The sequence below is a fragment of the Lynx rufus genome, unplaced genomic scaffold (genome assembly GCF_022079265.1).
Source record: "Lynx rufus isolate CCGP_SWC_20201006 ecotype Redwood Valley unplaced genomic scaffold, mLynRuf1.p SCAF_4, whole genome shotgun sequence".
In the NCBI taxonomy this organism is placed as follows: domain Eukaryota; kingdom Metazoa; phylum Chordata; class Mammalia; order Carnivora; family Felidae; genus Lynx; species Lynx rufus.
In genome coordinates, this window is record NW_025814856.1 from 29,539,099 (window position 1) to 29,557,966 (window position 18,868).

Consider the following 18,868-nt stretch of genomic DNA (forward strand, 5'->3'; position numbering starts at 1 on the left):
TTAGCATGTTTGGGAGGTGAGGGCATTGTATCCGTCAGTAATTTTTAGACAACACAATTTATAAAGCAAGCCTGGCCCGTAGACCCAGTTCATTTCCATAGTCCCAGACGCAGCCGTAAGATTCTGACTCCAGGTCTTTGATGAAGAGAGATCTGAAGCTCTTAAAAAAAATTACCAGCCACATGGCTGCTCACCCAAGGCTTTGGATGGCTTTGATATGTGTAGATACATACACACGATTACAAACAGCACGCATGGAATGGCTTCATGGCCTAGCGGTGTATTGATCTGGAACTTACAAAATAAGATAGCACAATAATTTAATACAGGGGATGAAAAGTTATCTTTGGAAAACTGCCGGGGGATGTGACTCAGAATTTGACCAAGACACTGTGATGGATTTCGCAAAAACTGTTCTAAAACCCTCTGATACTTGGGGTTAACGCCTCAGAGCCCACTGGTTCTCTAGATATTGACTCAGTGTGGAGGCAACGTTTTTTTTTGTTTGTTTGTTTTTTGTTTGTTTGTTTGTTTTTTTTCTGAGCCCTTGCGACAGCCACTCATTTTCTCCAGGTTTAGAGCCTCTGCTAAGACTCCTGTTAAGTTTTTCAATTTCTCTAACGGCCGCTGTCGATTAAATTTAAATAGTAATGTGAAAACAAACCCCCACACAAACAAAAATCTGCTGTAAATGCCAGGAAAAAAGGAAAAGCGATTTCAACAGAAAATACTGTATGCCAGTTCCTTGACATTTATTAGATCATTTTAGTATCCATTCGAATTATTCCATATTCCTTAATAAAAAATAACAATGCAAAGCACTGCTATTTGGAAAGGAAAATGCACTTACCCACTCTTTAGCAAACTTTCAGAAGGATGATTAATTAGGAATAGAAAAAAAAAGGAACAGTGCAAATAAAGATTAGGACAAAAGGACACATGAGAAAACGAAAATTAAGCAAACCATTCAAAAAGCTATGAAAACATACAGAAATAATAAGCCACGGGAACGTGGTTTGATATTCTGATAACTGGCAATCAGAATTAATGAAAGTGAGTGAAGGGATATGAATTCAGTAAGTTCATTAAAAGTCACAGGGGAATTTTGTTTGTAATTGGAAGACCTAGATAAAGTCCCAGTGCAAAGTTGGGAAATCATGTAGCCTAAGAAAATGTAGTTCAGTTTCCTCATCTGTAAAAGAACAGATTGATACCACTAACTGGTCGCAACCAATGTGGGGGGTAGAAGGAGAACCAAGTACAAACACTGATCTTGGAAAGAGAATGAAGCAAACCCTGTTTAAAGATATTTAGCAGGTCTGTTCTTCTATTTATTATTTATTATTATTATTATTTAAAAGACATTTCCTGGCAGTTCTGCTCTCAGATTCAGAGATCTATTTTTTAAATGTTTATTTATTTGTGTGTGTGTGTGTGTGAGAGAGAGAGAGAGAGAGAGAGAGAGAGAGAGCATGAATGGGAGAGTGGCAGATACGGAGAGGAAGACACAGAATCAGAAACAGGCTCCAGGCTCTGTGCTGGTAGCACAGAGTCCGACTCGGGGCTTGAACTCGGGACAGTGAGATCATGACCTGGGCTGAAGTCAGATGCTCAACCAACAGAGCCACCAAGGTGCCCCTCAGAGATCTATTTTGAAGGTCAAGTGAGGGTCTAAGCTGTGAAAACATGTTGTAACCATAATTGCAACTCCAATACTATTTGTTCAATTTCATAAAGTAGAGGCCAAGGGTAGGGAGATATGGTCCTTATTGCTCAACTCTCTCATTTTCATTCCCTTTCAGTTGATTAGAGGAAAAACAATAAAGCAAAAAGGGTCCATGTTGCACAGCCCTGATAAAATCAGGACCCACGCTGGCTCTCCCGCTAGCTTCATGAAGGGATTTACTAGTAAGTGGCATAAACCTGAAGCTGAATGCAAAAAACTATCTGCAGAATTCTGTGCTAGAAACACAAAGAAAGATGTCAGAGCAAAAGAATTCAGGAATATTGACAGGGCTCCAAATTCATTTTTAGGTCTTGAGATAAGATCCAGTATCACATGCTTACTTTCCTCCTCATGTGACTGTCTCACTCTGCTTGATTTTCTTTGGATTACTATAAATGATCCACGTTGATTAATTATGAGATTTAACTAACTCAGAAAAGCAAGTTGTAGGCAAAATAATACAATCTGAAATATGAAGCGGGGGGCTTCTAACCCAGCAAAGAACATCACTGAGAATAGAAACGTTCTCTTGGAACACTTGGCTGACATGGTGAGCAGAGACCATCGTAGTTGTTATCCATGTACCGGGAGAGATACAGGCTCATGGTCTGAGGTGTTAGTAATGCCATTTTTTTTTCTTGAAAAGCAAATATGCTTTCTCTTCACAGGTGGGGGAACCTCAAACCTTTTCATTCTGTAAGGAGTCCACACTGAAGTATATGGAGACATGGTCGGTGTTTGGAACCTCCTCCCGCCTTCGATTTTTCCATGACAAACTTGCCCTGACCTCCCTGCAGAGAATTCCACTGTCTCTCCCTTTCACTCTGGACAAATACTGTTATTGTTACTCCTGTCTACGTTCCCCCCCCCCCGTTATGAAAAGGTTGTTTTGATAAATAAACAAAACTTAGTTTGGGAAAGATAGTCCACCAGGGTCATATCTGCTCTGCTTAACATGCACTAAAGGGCTGGATATCAAAGCAGTCCCCATTTTTAGACAAGTAAGTACAAAATGCACGCATTTGTTTTTACCAAATTCTCCCCAAACTTATTGATTAACCAGCTTTTCCAGGGCAATAGTGAGCACTTCATTCTGCTCTTTCTGGGGAGATTATCTGTTCCACGCAGATGTGAAGCTCCGTGAAGGGGAATAAATATCACTGGGGCATCTTATAATTACCATCCCCACAATAAGATTATCTTGCCACAAAGTCTCTTGAAGTCTGCATCCCAATATGGGTACAAAGAGGGATCCTTCCTATTTTTGCATTTTCCAGTTCCCTCCCCCGGCATCATTGGATTGGCTTTACCCTAGTAATAATAATAATGATAATACCCATAAGTTATATTCTGGGGCACTAGATCATGATAATACCAAGGGAACCACTAATCTTCAATGGTATGGAAAGTTTGGAGTTCACTTCTGCTTCTGATGAGCTAGGCTGCTGCAAATTCACAATCACTTTGTAAAAATCATTCCACTTGACTTCCTGTACTGCACATTTTGCCTTGTCATGGAACAGATTGTGTGTATGTTGTCTTTCTGTTAAGACCATCTGACCTTGGAAATGAGATGAAAACACACTAGACCAAGTGAGAAACTATTTAATACACAATTTCCTTTCTACTGGTGCTTTGAAAATTTTAATGAAAAAATAAATATTTAAGATGGAAAAGTATGGTTAACAAATGCTTCAACAGCTGTTTTTAGATGAGACTTTACCCTGGTGATGAAATTAAGGAAGTGATCTTAAAATTGGAGGATACTGTATCACCTGGCCAAGTCACTAGTCTAAAACACTTTGAGGGAGTTGGAATCCAGGTGGAAGCAGGTATTATAAGTAGATCTGGAATGTGAGCCTAATATCCCAAACTCACAAAGTGAAAACTACACAAAAACATTGAACTTTCTGTCTGTTCTCCCAATTTCCAGTCATCTTTGGCCAATCTCATTTCTATAATTCCGGTGACTTTGGAGATGAATATCCCAATCCTGCAAAGTGATAAAAATTAAGGAGAGGCTATTTGCATGAGACTTCCCATTGAAGTTCTACTCAAGGTCACAGCCAGCAAGGTCCCTCAGAGGAAGTATAGATATACTGAAAATGGTATCTGGCTTCGTTCAGACTATTCTTGGTCATTTGGTATTCTAAGGTCAGCAGAGCCCTCTAGTCCCATGAGCTGGTCACTTAGGTGTCTCTGATTCAATTATACTAAGGAGAAATGGCATAGCAGGTCTCTCTAGAATGGTCTGGGAAACTGAGTCTTAGGATAAGAGCCAGAGAATAGAATGCAGTATTGGATGAGCCCTTAATAAAGATCATTTGGTCTTGGAGGGGGATGTGGGGGTTCAGAAAAAATAGGAAGTGTTAACTAGCCTCAGTTATTGTTTTCATAAAAAAAGAATGTTGAATTGTTTGAAAGGGATACATGATGTGTTTTCTACTTTATCAAATAGAATACTATCCCGGAAGAAGTAGGTACTGCTGTTTAACCTCAAAAATGTTACCATTTGAGCATATCCCAGACAACATTCTAAACTGACATCCAGAAATTAGGGAGCTTTATCCTCAGCTTTTACGAGCTACATATCTCTCAAAGGCTGTGGGTTGCATGCTATATCTTTCATTTGATAAATGATGACAGTTAGGTTGTAACAGTAAGGGACTTGATCAAGGTCACAGAGTTTGGCAGCTAACGTATAGCACCCATAAGATGTACTTATGAAGCCACTGGACAACTTGTTCTTCAAGAAAACCAAGACTCCAAGGTTAAGCCAAGGTCATTTGACTGTAGCACAGAAGTAATTAGTGGTAATGGTAAGAACAGGATCCCCTTGTGACAAAACCTACTTGCTGTTTTTTATCATATATCTCCAACCGGGGTCTATGGTTAGACCTAACAAGGTCATCATGCCCCATGAAATGTGAAATTGCGTGAAAGTATTTTTTCCCCTGGGAATTGATTCCATAAATTTCATCAAATTTTCAGTGGAGCCTGTGACAACAACCCCTGCCCTCCAACATACACTACTGTCCCCAAGCCCGAGTTCAAAAAAAAAAAGATAAGCTCAGAGTGACTTGGCTTATTTGGAAGGATTACTTAGCATCTGGCCAGGTATGTGGAGTTCTTTACATGTGGCCACAACTGAGTTGATCTGAAGTCATAAGAGCTGCTGAGGGAAAAGGAGGCCAGTCTAGTGCAACAACCCTTCTCATCCTGGAATGGTGTCATCCTTGTGAAACTCAGTTGAAATGGACATCTCAGGAAGCTCCAAGGGGAAAGAGATAAATGGGACTCCATCAAACTTAAAACAAAACAAAACAAAAACAAAACTACTGTGTTTTAAAGGATACTACTAAGAATGTGAAAAAGGCAATTGGCAGAACCAGAGAAAAGAGTTGCAAACCCTATGTATGATAATGGTCTAGCGTCCACAATACATAAAGAACTCTAACAACTAAACAATAAAAAGAATTTAATTTTTTAAATGGGCAAAGGATTTGAATAGATATTTCTTCAAAGGAGATACACAAACGGTCAGTAGGCACATAAAAGTATGACCAACATCACTGCAAATCAAAACCACAGTGAGATACCACTGCACACACACTAGGATGGCTATAATAAGACAGACCACATGACCCAGGAATCTCAATTCTAGGTAGATATTCAAGACAATTGAAATCACAGGTCCACACGAAAACTTGTACATTGAATGTTCATGGCAGTGTTACTCGTAGTAGCTAAAAAGTAGAAACAACTCAAAAGTCTATCAACTGATGAATTGGTAAATATGATGTGGCATAACTAAGTAATAAAACATTATTCAGTATAAAAAGGAACAAAGTGCTGATGCCTGCAACAACATGAGTCTTGAAAATACAATGTCCTATGAAAGAAACCGGTCACAAAAGGCCACATGAGATTCCATTTATATGAAATGCTCAGAATAGGCAAGTCTTAGAGACAGAAAGTAGAGTGGTGGTTGCCCAGGGCTGGGGAGGGAGGGTTGGGCAACTATTATCAATAAGTCAGGTGTCTTTTTAGGGTGAAGGAAGAGTCCTAAAACTGATAGTTGTTATGGTTGCGTAGCTTTGTGAATATACTAAAAAACTATTGAATTGTATACTTTAAAAGGCTGAAATTTATGGCATGTGAATTACATCTCAATTTTCAGAAAAGGAGCTCAAGGGGAGAAAAATTCATGAGGGACAGAATTTTGGAAAGTTTGAACTCAAAGGGATCTGAATGAACATGAAAAATCACCAAAAGCAGGGTTTTTCAAGTGGGATCCGTGAAGCCTAAGAGAATTCAGGTGGGCAGCAAAGAAATGCAGAGGTGGGAAGGAACCTGGTAGTTTGAGCATGAGGACCCTCTTCTTTGACCCCCTGCCCTCTGCTTTATCCAGAGCAGCTCTAATCTTATTTGTTTCACATGCTGGCCTTTTTGGCAAGGTTTGAAGAACCGATTCTGCAGCTCAAAATAGCCTGAAATAAATTAAAATAGGGCCATCATTTTACAGATGAGAAAACCGAAGTTCAGACAGGCTGAGTGACTTAACGAGCCTAACCCAAGCCTTCCTCAGGAGGCTGTCCTTCACGTGTGACCCCTAATCTTAACTCCTTCTTGGATCCAAGCCTCCAGACCAACGATTCTCAAACTGTGGTCTCCAGACCAGCCAGCAGCATCAGCATCACTGGGGAATTGGTTAGAAATGCAAATTCTTGGGTCACACCCCAGACCTACCAGAAACTCTTGGGGTGAGACCCAACCACTGGGTCTTAAGAAGCTCTCTCAATGAGTCTGATGCCCACTGAAATTTTGAGAACCACTGCATTTGCCCCCAGTGCCTAGAACATAACCCCCAAGGAAATGTCCCTCAAAAGGAAGTCAGTTGGGAGCAAAAGTTAACAGGGGTGGCTAAGGAAGCTGATTTGTAGGGAAAGAAGGTTGGAGATGATTTTGCCAGGAAGAGAATATCACCAACCCACGTTTAAAAATGGAAGGTGCCGAAAGAGAAAATAAATAACGAATAAGGAGCAAATATAATTTAGTAAGAATTCTGAGCATGTAAGGCTGGTATCGAAAGATCTGATTTAGGAGCAATTTATGCCAATTGGCAACAACATGAGAGTTGCCAGAAATGTTTCTGAATTAATTCTAAATTGGTATATGAATATCTAGCTGGCTTGAGGCCATCGGAGAAAAATGATCATGATAGTCTTTAATCAAGCCCAAGTTGCTGCTTCTTTCTCCTTTACATTTTAAATACCACTTTGGAATTGGAAACTTAGCAAGGACTAACCTTTTGGTCACAATCAGCTCAATCTAAGGAAACTGGAAAGTCTGTCATTTCTTAAAAATTCAGAACCTGCTGGCTGGGGTTGGGGTAGCAGGGTGAAATAACATTATATATCCTGGAAGTTGCTTGATGCAAGGAAGCGAGCTCTCCTGCTGACCAGATGTTCCAAGTGATAAAATGCACTTCAAATGTGAAAATGACTTACACTCTGGCAAACAGATCTATTGGAGATACCAGCTTAATAAATAAGGTCATCCCACATCATGTGACTTAAAGGAACTTTACGGCCACTCCAACTCCAGCCAAGAATCACTTCCAAGTGACTGGCATTCTTATTAGCACGTGCCTTAGAAATTGACTTAACAAACAGATACCACACATTCATCTGTAGCTTAATCCGCAAATGTTAGAGAATATTTCTGAAACTAGCACACTGGTATAGATGGAAGGAATTTGTGAAGTTTTCTTTTACATGATCAATGGAGGGGGGAAAATGTGTATTTTTTTTTTTTTTTTTTTTTTTTTTTTTTACCTCTTGGCCCATTTCCATGCTGCAAAGTTTTGTTGATTGAGCTTTGGCATCAACCATAACATTAAACATGGTGCATATTGACTGTGGGACTCGAAAATCTGTTGATCGACTGGTTTTTTGCAGCTTAACTTCAAATGCAATCCTGGTTCTATTAAAACAAAGTAGGAAAAGACCAATTCAGCATTCGTGGCGGCAGGTGGAGGAGACATTTTCTGAGAGGTCAGTGAAAAAGAAAATTGAAGGCTGTAATCAGTTTCAATCGACAATGACTTCACATGTGTTCTTTTAAAAATGACTTTCCCAACTAAGGAAGGCCTATTCACGCAGACAGCCACGTAAACCCTTCCTTTCTCGGCAGAACACGGAACACCTGTAGCTCAGGGTATTTCTGTCTATAGTTTACATGCTATGGAGAACCCTAATTGCAGGAGAATGAATGAATGAACAAAAACCCAATTATAGCATTATAGCATATGTAACTTCTCTCACATTGGCAACTGCCTACCTTGAATCACTTCATTAAAAAAACAAAAAACAAAAAAGCAGCTTCTAATCTTCAAAATCTCATGGTGGGGGAAAAATCTTAAATGACATTTGGTGTTTTTTTTTTTCTTTTGGTTTTGAAAGAGACCGAAGTAAAAAAAAAAAAAAATCCAATTATTATATAGCTTTAAGGACTAAAAAAATAAGATGGGTAACTTTGGGGAGGAAAGTTCAATTAGAAGGAGTGATATCAGGGGACTTCCAGTATATTTGTTTGCAATGTCTATTATTCTGCAGTATGAGTATATATTTTTTACAAGTGAAAATGGCATAATATACTTACCAATTCAATAATTGTGTAATGGTAAAAGCTTAGAGTGACATAATTTTGACATAGGTCAAATTCTGATCCCAGCAATGTGCTTACTGCTCACAGGAAAAACCTAGTCTGCCGTGGCCAGCTGGTAATACAGGTGTGAGATTTAATCCTTGGTATCAGCATTGTAAAGGGGACCAGTTATATTGTAAAAGGTTTTAGAGAAGTGGGTCACATCATCACACGTCTTGAAAGAAAAGCGCCTGGCTAGTAAGTGGTTTTATTAAAGCTCCTTTCGTCCAATGTGTCTTTTCAGTATTGTTCACGGTCAGGTTCTGGAGATCATGCAGCCACCAGGAAAGCATTGCTTTAGGAGGTATTTGTAGCAGTTTTCTAACAGTGCATAGGAGGACCACACAGCTAGTTAGCTCGGGAAAGGATGCCAGCTTGCTAACACACCCTGAGTGCATGCAGGGAAGCCAAGTATAATTTCTAAGGTTGGAAGCCTAGTTCTTAAGAAAAAAAATTAAAAAAAAAAAAAACCTTAAAACACTCCTATATATTATATGATCATGTTAAAGATAAATGTATCTTGGCTCCTAAAGGCTCGGTGCACTGAAGTAGCTTTCTAATCATGATGATCATTTTAAGCTACGCTGAAAATACATCCTTTTCTGGTTTTGTGAAAAGGATGTCTGATGGGGACTGAGCTGGACAGGTCCCTGTGCTGATCTGAGGCCTGCATGCCAGTTCCGGCCCAATTTGAGAAGGGGAAGTGCTAAATCGCTCCCTTACAAGGAAGTCACCGGCTTCTGTTTCCACAGGAGAACTGTGCACGGCCCTGGGAGGGTGGGGCTGTGCAAAGGGGGAAGCCAGAGGCAAAGTTAATATGACTTACGGGGCTCCATAGAGCAACGTGCCAGGGACGGTGCAGTCACTGAATCTACATGACTCTCCTTGAGGGCAGGGTTAGGGGGCAATGTGTTGGTGAAATACGGTATCCGATATAGACTAGACTGCAGGCTCTGTCACGCCCATCGAATGAATGATTTAAACTTCTTAGAAACTTGGAAACGAAGAGCGCCTGATTGAAACTTTTGGATGTCGCATATTTGCATCTATGAAATCATGTCCTTATGTTGATGTCCTTCTAGAACGAGGGCCATCGATTCTGTCCCAAAGAGGAAAGAAAGCCAAAGATCTAGGCTCTACTCATGTAGATTCTATGTCTTCAAATATCCAAGGACTTTTTCGTATTTTACCCTCTGCATCTGGAGGTTGGGGGGTGATATTTGCACTTATATTTGCAGTTGTCTGCTTTTGTCTGGGGCCTTAATTGGAAGGGACATCCAGAAATTTAAGCATCCATCGCTGATGTGCAGGTGCAGTTGACTAACTTTTGTTAACGAAAGGTTACTTCACAGCTATGTACCAAACATGATGCTGGGACCTGGAGGGCCAGGAGCTCAGAGAGAATCAGATAGACTCCCTGCCTGTGAGTGCTCCACACTCCTTGGGGTGGCTGTTCCCCAGAGATTTGCAGTAAGGGAGTCACTGTCTATCTTTCACATCCACATGTCTTCCTGTGGTCTCCCTACCCTACTCCAAAGACTGGCTTCTCAGAAGGGCACGCACATCTTTCTGTACAATCGTGTGCACAGACCGGACGCGGGTAAGTGTTCATTCTAATGTGCCGTAGCCCTGAGTACAGATCAGGAGAGAATTTTTCACCACAGGGGAACTGCCCCACAAGAAGGTTTTGGCGGAATGCTTTGGCCACACGCAAGGAGTTGCTCTTCCTAAAACCGACAGAGGCCATGTAGGAAATGGCAGAATTTGAAATTCTCAGGAAACGTGTTGACCTTGGGTTTGAACAGTAGGTCTGCCTTTGGTTCTAAGAGTGCGAAGACAAGAATAAAACACAAAATGTGGGTCGCCAGGACTGTAAGCTTCCAGAAGTGCCATCAAACACCTGCCCAGACTCCCCACAGCATGTGGCTCCTTTTCTCATTCTTGCTGAGATGCTCACGTGCCTAGGACCGTGCTGTTCTTTTGCCCTTGTGGTTCCCAGTTTTGATGCTATTACTTCTCTTTTCTTCCTCCAAGATATAAAACTCAGATCACTCCCAGACAAACCCAGCCCCCGTCACCCACAACTGATCCATCAGCCAAACGACACAACATCTGGAGATCTGGAGTGGCCTAGGCTGCTTGTGGTCTCTCCTTTTTGTTTTGAATGGAGGAAGAATAATGGAACAATTATGAACTGGAAAAGGAACCTGGATGTGTGTCTGGGGACAGACAGGGTGATGATAACGATGTTAAACCAGAGGAATTTCATCTCTGTGTCTGATACACAGATATAGATACTCCAGGAGGGACGGGCTGTGGTGTCTTATTCTTCGATGGTATGCCAAGAATGTAGCACGGTGCCTGGCAGATAGGAGGAGCTAAACAATTTTTGCGGAATGGATGCATATTGTTCTCGTTTTCTTCTCTTCACTTTCTCAGACCATTCTACCTGGGAGTTTCAAGTGCCGCACGCTCACCTCAATCCTATATGCCGCAGCGACAAAACAGGCAATTTGTAGGAAATCAAAATGGCCCCTGATGGATATCTAGTTAGATTTGGGGCAGGACAACTAAGAGTTGGCACACAGTAAGTGCTCAGTTCATGTATATAGACCGAATGATGTCGCTGAGGTCTTGCTCACGTTTCTTAAAAGGCATTCGATTCCCACTACCTGTACTGGATATGGCGGCTCCAGAATGGCGTGTACTTCTCTTTATTTCATCTAGTTGTCCCCTCCCACATACACTTGTACCTTTAACAAATATTTATTAAGTAAATACTTTGTGTCAGATGCCGCTAGATACCAGGGATACAGAGCAGAATAAGAACACACATGGATCCTTCCCTCAGGGAGCTAAGTGAAGAAACTGGCTGCCATATTGTGTCGGGTTTGGGACAGATGTGGGGCGGGTGAACAGGAGCTAGACTTGGGTGGCCACCACTCTGGCTGACTTTGACGAGCAATCGCCTTCTCCCCTCAAAAATCCAAATCGCGGCCAATCGAATGAGTGGCCGCCTACCATTCCCCGAGTCAGAGGATAGCGGAGAGGGCATGCAGAGCCTGTCCAGCCACTAGGCTTACCTTTTGACACAAGATTCAATCATGTCACTTGCCATCAGCTTCAGCCGTTGTTCTAGGTGCTTTCCAAACTCTTCTTCGGGCCAGTGCAAGTCCCGAATGAAGGTCTGAAGGGCATCGAGTTTCCAGAACAGATCTTCTGAAGTGCCTGATCCATTACTGGCAGGATAAAAATTAGAAAACAACAGTCACCCACTGGCCTTGGGTTCTGGAAAAGCTGACACAAAGACGACTAGGCGCTAGAAGGCTTAAGGCAAACAGTGGCTTCAACATACAAAACGACGCATGTTGGCGGTGGAGGTGGGGGCAATCTCCACCGGCAGATTTTGAGTTTTACCATACATGACTTAGTCTGCTTTGTTCGGCCAATCATTCCAGACCAGTGAGAAGTCTGAGGAAAGGTGTTGCCCCACCATGACCAGGAGAACGGTGTATGGTAAAAATCAGCCTTCTTTTAATAACCACATTAACACATGTGATGATTTAGATGAAGGCCACGAACCAGAGGGAGAAGTAAGTCTCAACAGATAATAACTACATGGCAACATGCAGTTATTAAAATTCAGGGTTTCATGCATTTCCCCAGCTCCCCTCCAGAGCGGAGGTCTCTTGGAGATTGCACAAGACTTTCAGTTTTAAAAGGACAGTGCTAACAAAGTGGTGAGCGAGGACCTGCTTTCTCTTTTGAAGAGCTGGAAAGAAACTGGGGTGACTCAAATCAAGACGAGTACACCTGGATACCTTGAGTCCAAGATTCTTGTTCAGTTTGGCTATTATTCCAATTATCATCGACCAGCCTGTTGCATAGACAGCCCCAGGACGAGGTGAGGTGTTGTGGGGGGAGGGGGCGATGAGCGGACACGGGATATTGGCAAAGCTTTAGGGCTCAAGACCTGAGCTCTTTTACCGTTGCACCACCTTACCCAGTCTCCTGTACAGATGGAGAAATTGGTCTTGATTCCTTTCTGTACAATGACGTGTAAGAAACTTTTACCTGGGGCATCCACGGAAAGCCTGTGTATGGGAAATGCTCCGCCTCTCACCCTCTTGCCCTTCTCTGGCTGGCTTTCTCTTTGGTAACAGTCCCGTTTGGAGCTCTGAGGGGTGGCCACCCACCCCCCCTTCCTCGCATACCACTAATGCTAACACGGTAATTTATAAAATGTCCAACACACCATGCATTACCACTTGTTCTGACATCGTCTATAGAAACAGATGAGAGTGGGTGTTTCTATTGTGACAGATGCCAGCTGCATTGAATTAATGCTTCAGAGAGAAATATAGCTAGTGCATAAACGCATACACAGCTACTGTGGGGTGGGGAGGGGGCAAACTCCCAACATGCCAAGAGGGAGCCTACGGCCTGGACCAACAGGGTAATGTTTCCAAGGACAGACCAGTCTGAGGTCAGTATGTAGATGTATCTGACACGAAGGAGCAGGTAACATGGAAACACGTCCTTAAAATGAAAGGTGGCAAAGGAGGAAACCGGAATTATGAAAAGATATAGAATCAGGCATTTCCTGGTGAGCGATTGAGGATCTACGCCTTCTACTCAGATACTGCCGTAAGCACTGTTCAAAAGTGGGGGAATGCATTGTTTCTCCGTGAAAGTTCAGCCTTCCCCCTGCCCCATCCTATGCTTGGGAAAAAGAAACCCCAACTTGGTCTAGTCTAAACCCCGTTTTGGAACTGCATGGTTGTATGTTTTAAATCATTAAGTACATATGAATGCAATAATTGGTATTTATTACAACAACATTTTGACACCCATCTGGTTTCAGAGTTTCAAAAAATTCTTCTGGGTTTTTTTTTTCTTTGAAGAGCTTATTATTAAGTTTTGACATGAGGAAAAGAATATTTTCTTTTTATTTTTAAGATAAACTGTTAATGTTAAGGCAATAGCACCAAGATTATTTTGATTGCTGAGCAGTTACCAAAATGTGTTCCCACTCATGCCTTAATTAATTGAATGGAGACCATTATCTGCTTTATTACAATGTCTTGATTCATATCTTTTCAGAAACAATGCCACGGAGCATGCACAAAAGAAGGTAAGAAAAGCTTTCAGATATTTATGTTTTAATTTTTAACAGATACTACCTAATCTAACTTTTGATAGAGTCATCTTAGCATGAATATGATTTACTTTTTGTAGAAGATTTTTTTTTTCAGGTATAAATTTTTGGAGGTCTTAGTTCATCGTTAAAAGAGAATCAGACACATTGACCATATGATCGCATTGTGAACTTGTGAACGAACATAGGTTTTTAAAAATGTCAGGCAACTCTGAAGCAGCCAAGTAGAGCGGTCACTGAACATCCAGTTTCTACCTGGATTATTGCAAAAATAAGAATGCCGAGGGCCATCTTGATAAATGTGATTTCGACATTTCAAAACATCACTGCCAGTTTCAGATCATTTTTTATTCCTTTGATACTAACACTTCCCTTTGAAAATGTGCCAATTTATTCTTTCAAGAAAAAGCTTATCTGGCCTATAATTAGCTGTGGTCTAAGAAAAGGATCAAAGGACGGTATAGAATCACTAAACTCTATTTCACTTATTAAATCATGCACATGGTTTTAATTTCTCTGAGATAGAATTTAGGGGTGTTGGATCTTCTTCTTGCAAAGGGAAAAAAAAGAGAGCCACTTGCCAAGCTAGAAGTGGCTGCATAACCTTGACCCTCTGAGCTGCTGCCTTTAAAGGGGTGGCTAGGCCTCCAAAAAAAAAAAAAAAGACAAAAACAAAAACAACAACAACAAACCCCATGCATTCCTGGCATTTGTATGGATGAATGTAAAGAATGGTCCTATCCTCAGACCACAGATGATACAGCTACCAAAAAATTTAATTATCTGTTTTTCGACTCTTGCATTCTCAAATTTAGATAGCTTCTTGCTACCTAGATCCCAATGCTCCATATTGTATTTTGACCTTGGAAAGTATCTTTACATAACATATACATTACTAAGGCTTGATCCATTCAGAAGTTTTCATTTAGCCCTGAACATACTGTTACTATATCCTGCCATTTGCTGACACCCGAAATATGCTTTTCGGTTTAAACAGACTCTAGGAATTTTTTATTTAAAGAAAACCCCAGCTTTTAGGTAAGTGTGCTTCCCTCTTAGATTTGGATCAGGCCAGAGAGGACTGGCCAGCCCATCAGAGAGGTTTCCTGGACTATTTTTGAACGGATAACTCCCAAAGTCATGGCACTCTAATTTAAAAAAGAAAAACAACAACAACAACAACAACAACAAAAAACATGGGCAGAATCTTTTTGCAAAAGAATTCAGGAAGTTAAACGTAGTCCTCAAGCGTTCAGTGGGCGTAAGACAAATTGTTAGTGCTGTATATATAGCAAACGTCTTACAAACACGCTGTGTGCCAGAAATAAACAATATTGTCTCCGTATGATCAGCAAAATATGTCTAATTATCCATCTCCATCTCTGTTATATAGGATGTATAGAAATAAACAATACATATCCATGCCAAGATCACTTAAATTTAAATTAGATCTAATGTGAACTGAATACACACTCAGCATCATATATAGCAGCCATCCATGACGGTGCCGAAAAAGTAGGCATTTGTGGGATGCCTAGAGGGATGTTAACTGGTAGATTTGGTACTTTGGGAAGGTTCACATTGGGTAGGTTCACATTGGGTAGGTTACTGGTTAAACTCCTGTGGAAGAAACAGACAGAAAGAAAAAAATACCATCACAGTGACAATGCAGATGCGGCAGAAGCACATGACAGTTGTAAATAAATTGGCCAAGTTCACAGCAAGACAACAGGGGAAACGCAGGCCACACACTTCAGAAGACAGCTCACGGATGGGGCGTTGTGGTACAGCTCAGTAGTCAGAGAGAAATGACAAAAGTTAATGGGAAAAAAATTAACTACAGAGTGACTTAAAAGTGTGAAAGCTCACAGACACCTATACACAATGATCACATTATAGAAATGCCTTTGTGAGGGGGCTCTGGTTCCCAAATTCACTGCCGTGAGAGTCCAGAACTTGTCTGATACTAAGAACACGAAGTGCATGGAATACTTGGCATCGGTGGGGTGGGGGCTGCAGGGGAAGTGACTGAGACCGATACAAATGGTGGCGTACTTTCCTTTTCTTACTTTTATTCGTAAATTATTTTCGAGGGAGGCACATTTCTCAAGTCAGATATTAGATCCAAGGCAGAATGGGAAATTGACCCACTTGAATGCATATTTCCCAACTGTTACTTCTGAAGACAGGTACATGTGACATGGGGTGTCCTAGTTGAAAGCAAAGACGAAGGAATTGTACCAAGAAGAAGGATTAGCTCTGAGTCACTGTACAAAACGCTTAAAGAAACTTGCTCTCCCAAACTAAGTCCAATTAAAATGGAGAAATGTTTACACACCTAAAAAGACACCTAGGAAAAGAAAGTTTACCTCTAGTTCTAAATTCTTGGACCGTAAGTAGATTTGAAATGTGGCCTCATGGGGCACCTGGGTGGCTCAGTTGGTTGAGCATCTGACTCTTGATTCAGCTCAGGTCACGATCCCAAGGTCATGGGATCGAGCCCCACAGTGTGCTCCATGCTGAGCATGAAGCCTGCTTGAGATTCTCTCTCTCCGCCCCTCTCCCCCACTCACTCTCTGTCTCTCTAAAACTAAAAAGAAAAATGTGGCCTCATGTTAGAGCGGTCACACTTGGAAGTGAGATAAAAACTGGAAGAAAGAATGCAGGGGTTTGGGGGGGGGCACTGGGGATGTTCTGTTTCTTTGTGTGATTATTATAGGGGCATGTTCGGTGTGTGAAAGTTCATCGAGCAGCGTGTTTTTCTGCAAACTGTTAAAATTAATGGAGAGTTAAAAACGTGACCTTGCATCAGCTTCTTGTTTTTTGAACGGAGATTGATCAACTGACATGATGAAGGAGAGACGGATGACCTTACGAATAAAGAGAGAAAATAAAACAAAACAAAAACCCCAACTCGAGTCAACCGTATCTCTGTGGAGGGACTGTGGCATTTACTGCTCTTCGAGCTGGCACCGTGTGCCTCTGTAGTGGCATTTTAAGGGTGTTCCATCCAGCCAAAGTCACTGGCACGGTAGAGCCCAGCCTAACTCTGCATCTGAGAGGAGCCTTCCTGTTTAAGTGGAGTTGACAGAACTTTGGCAGAGGAGTTGAGGGTTTCTTTTTGGATCTTGCAGAAGAGCAAGTTTTGCCAAAGCAGATCTGCCCTGGGCAAGCTGTGTTTGACTAACAGAACCCTTGCAAGGGCTGGGGCTGCCTGGGGGCAAGCCTCCTGATAAGTCAGAAGTCCTGGGCCCCACAGAGAGTCAGGACATCTGCCTCCCTCTAGAAACAAGTTACTCTTTCACAATGGCAATCCGGATGGAAAAACCTAGAATGCAAAATACCAAGCTAGCGTTCTTTTCCTTAAGGGAAACAGGTTTGTCTCACAGGTTTGTCCTCTGCACTTCACGTTTTGGGAAAGTTAACTCGCTTCTTTACTTGGAATGAAAGGGTGCCCTTCTAGGAATGGTCAAGAGAAGAGTAGCTAAATATGACTATTAGGTAGAAGGAACAGTGGAACTTCTTCTTCGATGCTTCTCTGTTTAACGGGAGAATCTGCCTCTGAAGTCAGTCCCTGGTGGCTCTCAGACTTAAACACTGCCATGTAACAAAACGGTTGGCGATTTCCATTAAGACATGTGTAAGCCTACATAAGCAAATGTGATCATTAGATGATACACACACTGAATAATGATCAAGGAATTAGGAGATCTTTAGAGATGGCAGCCTGGCAAGTTAAAATGTCAATTCTAAGCAAATTAAAAGTAGCTAGAAATGAATAACATACAGATGTATGCAAAAGCAACTTAATTTAAACATATTAGCGGATGGTGGGTACACAAATTAGAAATGAGCTTTGTTTTGCATATGCAAATTTGAAAAATACTTATATTAATCAAAGCATATTGTATTTGTAAAATATGACATTTTGGCTGGACTACTGCACTGGACTCGTAGAAACATTTCCTTCATGTGACATCTAGAGTGCTCTACTTTTAAAAGACTGAAACATGCTTGATATTTCTGCATTCAGCAAAATAATATAGTGTCGTATTAATGTTACTAATATTTCACTTGGATATTAATAACTTGTATTAATAGTCAAAGAGGCAATTCCAAGCATAACATACATGAGAAAAGGGAGAATTTTCTAGTAGCACTCAGGTCAGATCAGGCTCCAGGAGCCACTGATGGGGATAACAAATTGCCCTTTAGTAACTACCTAAAAACAAGTCCATCACAGGCCTCTCTGTGAGAATCATAATGGGACATCTCTGGATACTATAAGAGGTGTGAATTGTAATCACAACAACTGATATATGTCAAAAATCAGACTCATTCTGGGGCATCTGTCTGGCTCAGGTGGAGGAGTGTGCAACTCTTGATCTCAGGGTCATGGGTTTGAGCCCTGTGTTGGGTGCATTTACTAAAAAATAACCTTGAAAAAATTAGACTCATTCATTTTAGGAACTCTGCTAAAAAAAAAAAAAAAGGATAGCTCCTATTCAGGTCAAAGGGACTGTCCCTGGATCACTGGATTAAAAAATTATCATCTGCTCTCTCTCTTTCACATGGATAAATGTCACAAATGTGCATGCCTCATTTCTATGGATGAACAACCAGAGGTAGAGACATCTCTTACTTCTGGAATAAATTCTAATCAAGACTGTGTCTCCATGCAGAGAGGATATGGTTGGGTCTTCTCTCAAAGACTTCTGGATGGGGTTAGACTTGAGATTCAGAATGCCTTCCACTTTATGAGCCATTTGTTGCATGAATCTACATAGTACATCTTGTCTTCTTTTGGTGCTCTGGACACTAAAGCCTTTCTCCACGATTATCCTTAGGTCTAATCCCTGGCTTGGGGTGTGGGCACTCTTTGATACCTTCCTATAGTTTAGAATGATGTTTCCCAACCTTTTATTCATTATCACCACCAGGCCCCCAACTGCCTTCCCTGTGAGAATTTCATACCACCAATGTACTGTGTATCTGTTTATGAACTGTATGTAGACCTGTGCTTTATACATATACATAACAAGAGTAAAAATTTTTTTGCCCCTCTTCCCTGCCAAGAACCAATTTTTACCAGTCTGGGAGCTATGAAGCTCCTGTTTGAAAAGTATGACCTAGAGAATAAAGTTCTAAACTTCATGGGATTTTAGAACCTCCCAATCAACTTTCCAACCTTATAGCTTGCTTCCTTCCTAATCCATGCTGGCCAAAATCAAACATTCACTGTTTCTACTTCCCCCATATTTCTGCATTTGCTTATG

The 18,868-nt window shown here is 41.2% G+C and overlaps 1 protein-coding gene across 13 annotated transcripts in view; it reads right to left on the reverse strand.

Annotated features, from left to right (window-relative positions):
• The window catches only part of CADPS (calcium dependent secretion activator), a 477,681-nt gene that overhangs the window by 70,334 nt on the left and 388,479 nt on the right, over positions 1–18,868 (reverse strand). For 6 of the 13 annotated variants that reach the window (XM_047095935.1, XM_047095938.1, XM_047095934.1 and 3 more), the window contains 2 exons: positions 11,518–11,673; positions 7,564–7,711 (listed from right to left, as the gene is read on the reverse strand). In XM_047095935.1, the coding sequence (XP_046951891.1) occupies positions 7,564–7,711; positions 11,518–11,673 (304 nt within the window). Of the gene's footprint in view, positions 1–850; positions 866–7,563; positions 7,712–11,517; positions 11,674–15,065; positions 15,213–18,868 lie in introns of all 13 variants that reach the window. The other 7 variants (XM_047095931.1, XM_047095929.1, XM_047095930.1 and 4 more) reach the window with 4 other exon arrangements.